Source organism: Sphaerodactylus townsendi, linkage group LG08, assembly GCF_021028975.2.
Source record: "Sphaerodactylus townsendi isolate TG3544 linkage group LG08, MPM_Stown_v2.3, whole genome shotgun sequence".
NCBI classification, from domain to species: Eukaryota; Metazoa; Chordata; class Lepidosauria; order Squamata; family Sphaerodactylidae; genus Sphaerodactylus; species Sphaerodactylus townsendi.
In genome coordinates, this window is record NC_059432.1 from 21,531,149 (window position 1) to 21,534,726 (window position 3,578).

Genomic DNA, 3,578 nt, shown 5'->3' on the forward strand with positions numbered 1-3,578 from the left:
TAATAGCTACACCACACTCAGGGTTTAAGAAGGGGAAAAAACCCCAGTACTTATTTGCCTTTAAAATAAATCTGGGAACAGTTACCTGCCTAAATGTGACTTTAAATGAAATCACACAACTAGATATACACTGAATGTAACATAAGCACTACCTAGGGCGGCCAGCCGCTAGAAGACAGCTGTGGGTCTCCTGGGATTCCCAAGCATCAGAGATCAGCTCACATGGAGAAAATGGAAGGCAGACTCGATAGTATTACATATTATTGATGAAGTCCCTCCACTCCCCAAACTCCACCCTCCAAATTTCCAGGTATTTCCCAACCCTGAGATGTCAGCCCAAACATTACTACATGTGTTGGCTATAACGTAACATAGCAATAATTCACCACGATGTGGGCAAGACAGTCCAGTTGTGTTGTGAAGTCCCCACCGACAGAGTCAGACCCAGCATCATGAAAGCTGAGCGCTTTCTCTGTTATTCGCGTCTGAGGCTTCCACCTCAAGCCGCATCACACCTTCAGAACTACCATGACCACAATGCACTGGGACAGTGAAAAGGAGTCGGCGGCGGAAAGGCGGTGGGACGCGCGTGCGCAGTGGCCGCTCTGGTCCTCGGAGGGAGGCTGCAGCGGTAGCGGCGGCGCGATGCCCCGCGACAACATGGCCTCCCTGATCCAGCGGGTGGCCCGCCAGGCCCGCCTCACCTTCCGCCCGCCGGGGGGCGGCAGCAACAACGGGCCACGCTTCGCAGAGAACCTGCAGCGTCTGCAGCAGCTGCTGGACGAGGTGCGGGCCGAGGACCTCCGCTTGGCGCCGCGCGGCCCGTCGGTGGGGCCGGGCGCGGTGCAGCCCCCGGTGAGCTACATGCACATCTGCGAGACGGACAGCTTCAGCATGGGCGTCTTCGTGCTGCGCGCCGGCGCCTGCATCCCCCTGCACGACCACCCGGGCATGCACGGCCTGCTCAAGGTGCTCTACGGCACTCTGCGCATTGCCTGCTTCGACGCGGCGGGGGGCGGCGGAGCCTCTGGCGAAGGCGGCCAGAGCAGCGCCGCTTCTGCCCCCGGGTCGTCGCCGAAGCCGCGCCGCCACCGCGCCCTGCTGCGATCGCGCCAGCTCTACACGCCCGCCTCGGCCCCGTGCCGCCTCTCCCCGCACGCCGACAACCTGCACCAGATCGACGCCGTCGGCGGCCCGGCCGCCTTCCTCGACATCCTCGCGCCTCCCTACGACCCCGAGCACGGGCGGGACTGCCACTACTACTGCTTGGGCGACGGGCAGAGCCTGGACGCCGACGCCCAGGGGCTGCCCAAGGAGGTGTGGCTGCACGAGACCCCGCAGGCCCCAGACTTCTGGTGCGGGGGCGAGCCCTACCCAGGGCCCCGCGTGTCGCCCTGAAGGGTGGCCTCTGAGGAGACCGGGCCTGCTGGCCTGCCTGCTCCACTGGAGGGGACTGCTGGAAGAGACTTCAACAGCCAGCCTTCCCTCCCTGATGAAGCTGGGAGGAGGAGGCCTGGCCTGGCCTGGCCAGTTTCTTGCCCCAAGCCCTTCACTCTTGGCTGCACTGGAGACCTTCCAAGCCATGGTTATCCTGTCTTTTCCCTGACCAGATGCTTGCCTGAATGGTCATCTTGGGAGCCACCCATTTGGGGTACTTCACAGCAGATGGCACAGAAGGCAAGTGGTCCTCAAGAGCATCTCCATGTGTTGGGATGCAGGACCACGTGCACTTTCTTGTATGGCTTTATAATCTCCTTGGGGCTCTGAGAGCATTCAGAAGCACAAGCCTGAGACAACACACCACTGTTGTGAAAAGCAGGTTCTCCACAACCCACCAACATGCTACATTTCAAATTGTGCATGCACAAGAAGGTCTTTGTGGGAGCCTGGCTCTTGGCCTTTCCCGCAGCACACAGCAGCCGACTAATGCTCAGCACAGGAACAGAGAACACTTAAGTTGATCCCTGTCTTTTGAGACCAATTAATATCAGTTGCTTTGTGGTGGATGCACCTCAGTTACATGGAGCTGGGAGAAGTGGCATCATCAAACCGGGACATGGCTTGCATCCCATTTCATATCCTTGCAGGGAAACTACATAACTTTCCAGTTCTGTGGGTGCAAAGCTCTTGGGTGCCGTCATATTTATTTCTACTAATTGATGTGAAGATCTGGGAGAGCAATAACATTTCACCATTCAGGCATCAAGACAGTGGTTTTAGCTTAATTTAGAAATACACTTTGAAGTTTCACTTTTTCCCTTCTGCTACAGCTAAAAGAATAAAGACAGTAATAATTCCAAGGCCTCTGACAAAAGAACAGATAGTTTCTCAGCAGTTCCCGCATCCATTCAGGATAACGTCCTCATTCCCAGATGGCATTGGGAGGGAGAGATTTATGCAACAGATTATACCAAATGGGCTGAAGTGCAACAGTTTACTTTGATTTAACACTAACTGTTGGATTTATAGTTAAAATGAATGTTTAATTCTGCATACAGATGCTGTCAGGTTGAATGTGATCTTATCAAAAAGTATAACTGTGTTAAGAGAACATGTTTTAGGTATTAAAAATGGTAATTCCTAGATAAGGGTGTTCGTACCATTCTTTAAAATGCAGTGATGGAAAAATTTTCCAATTGTTTTTGCTGTAAAGGTTCATTCACTGTATTTGGGAGCGGGTGACGTTACACAACATGGAACAGATGGTGTTTTTGACACTTGAGCTTCTGGTGCCAGCCTTCTATAGAAGAATGTGATGGTTTTGAAGGATTATGGCTTGAGTCGTGCTCTTTAGTTTTGTTTTTGAAACCTTGTATAAACAGATGTACTTAAAAGTAATTTTTTTACTATTTATAATTAACTTTGTAGAACTTCTGTTAAAAAAAAGAAAATTGAATCACTCTCCTGTTTCAGCATGGCATTCCCTGTCCTTAGCACAAAGGGATGTCTTTTCAGTGGGTGAATGCTTTCTGGCTGCAGTATTTGCCCTGACACCTTCTGATCTAGGCATCTGTGTCGGCATCTTTTAATGCTAAGGTATTCTAAAGGGCATACCAACCTTTTGTGAAATTTGATCCAAGATTGAGTGATTGCTGGCTGTTTTTATATCAGCAAATTTAGAGGTGCTTTTCTTGTCGGGATTATGCAGGTGCACAAACTGCGCTTTGGGTTTTAATAATTTTGGTTGTCATTACTGCCTATCAGATGAGGGAGGAAATGCAACATCCAGTGCGTATTAAGCAAACCTCCATCTGATTAATGACTTAACTTGTATCAGTTGTGATCATGTTTAATCTTTTTGCAGTATAAAGCTGTGTTCTTGAAACTGCTGAGCCAAAGCTGCTTTGTCCATGGGGATGGGGTGGTATGAGAAAAGGAGGTCTTTGCCAGGAAAGAACTTTTTCACGGCAGTGGTCTGCTGACCATACTCCTTGAAGAAGTCATAGAAGCATCATCCATACGTGTTCTCTTAATGAGGATAATCAGAATTTTGGATTAAAGTAGCACATGGGCTGAAAAATAGATGTGTTGTGTGGTGGTTGTTGAGTGCTGTCAAGCCACTTTATATACCATTATAC

The 3,578-nt window shown here is 50.6% G+C and overlaps 1 protein-coding gene across 1 annotated transcript; it reads left to right on the forward strand.

Moving 5' to 3' along the window:
* Positions 1-587: 587 nt before the first annotated feature.
* On the forward strand, positions 588-3,325 carry ADO (2-aminoethanethiol dioxygenase). Its single transcript, XM_048506784.1, has one exon. It carries the CDS (start codon positions 646-648, stop codon positions 1,396-1,398), a length of 753 nt encoding a protein of 250 aa, XP_048362741.1. The 5' UTR covers positions 588-645; the 3' UTR covers positions 1,399-3,325.
* The last annotated feature ends 253 nt before the right edge of the window (positions 3,326-3,578 follow it).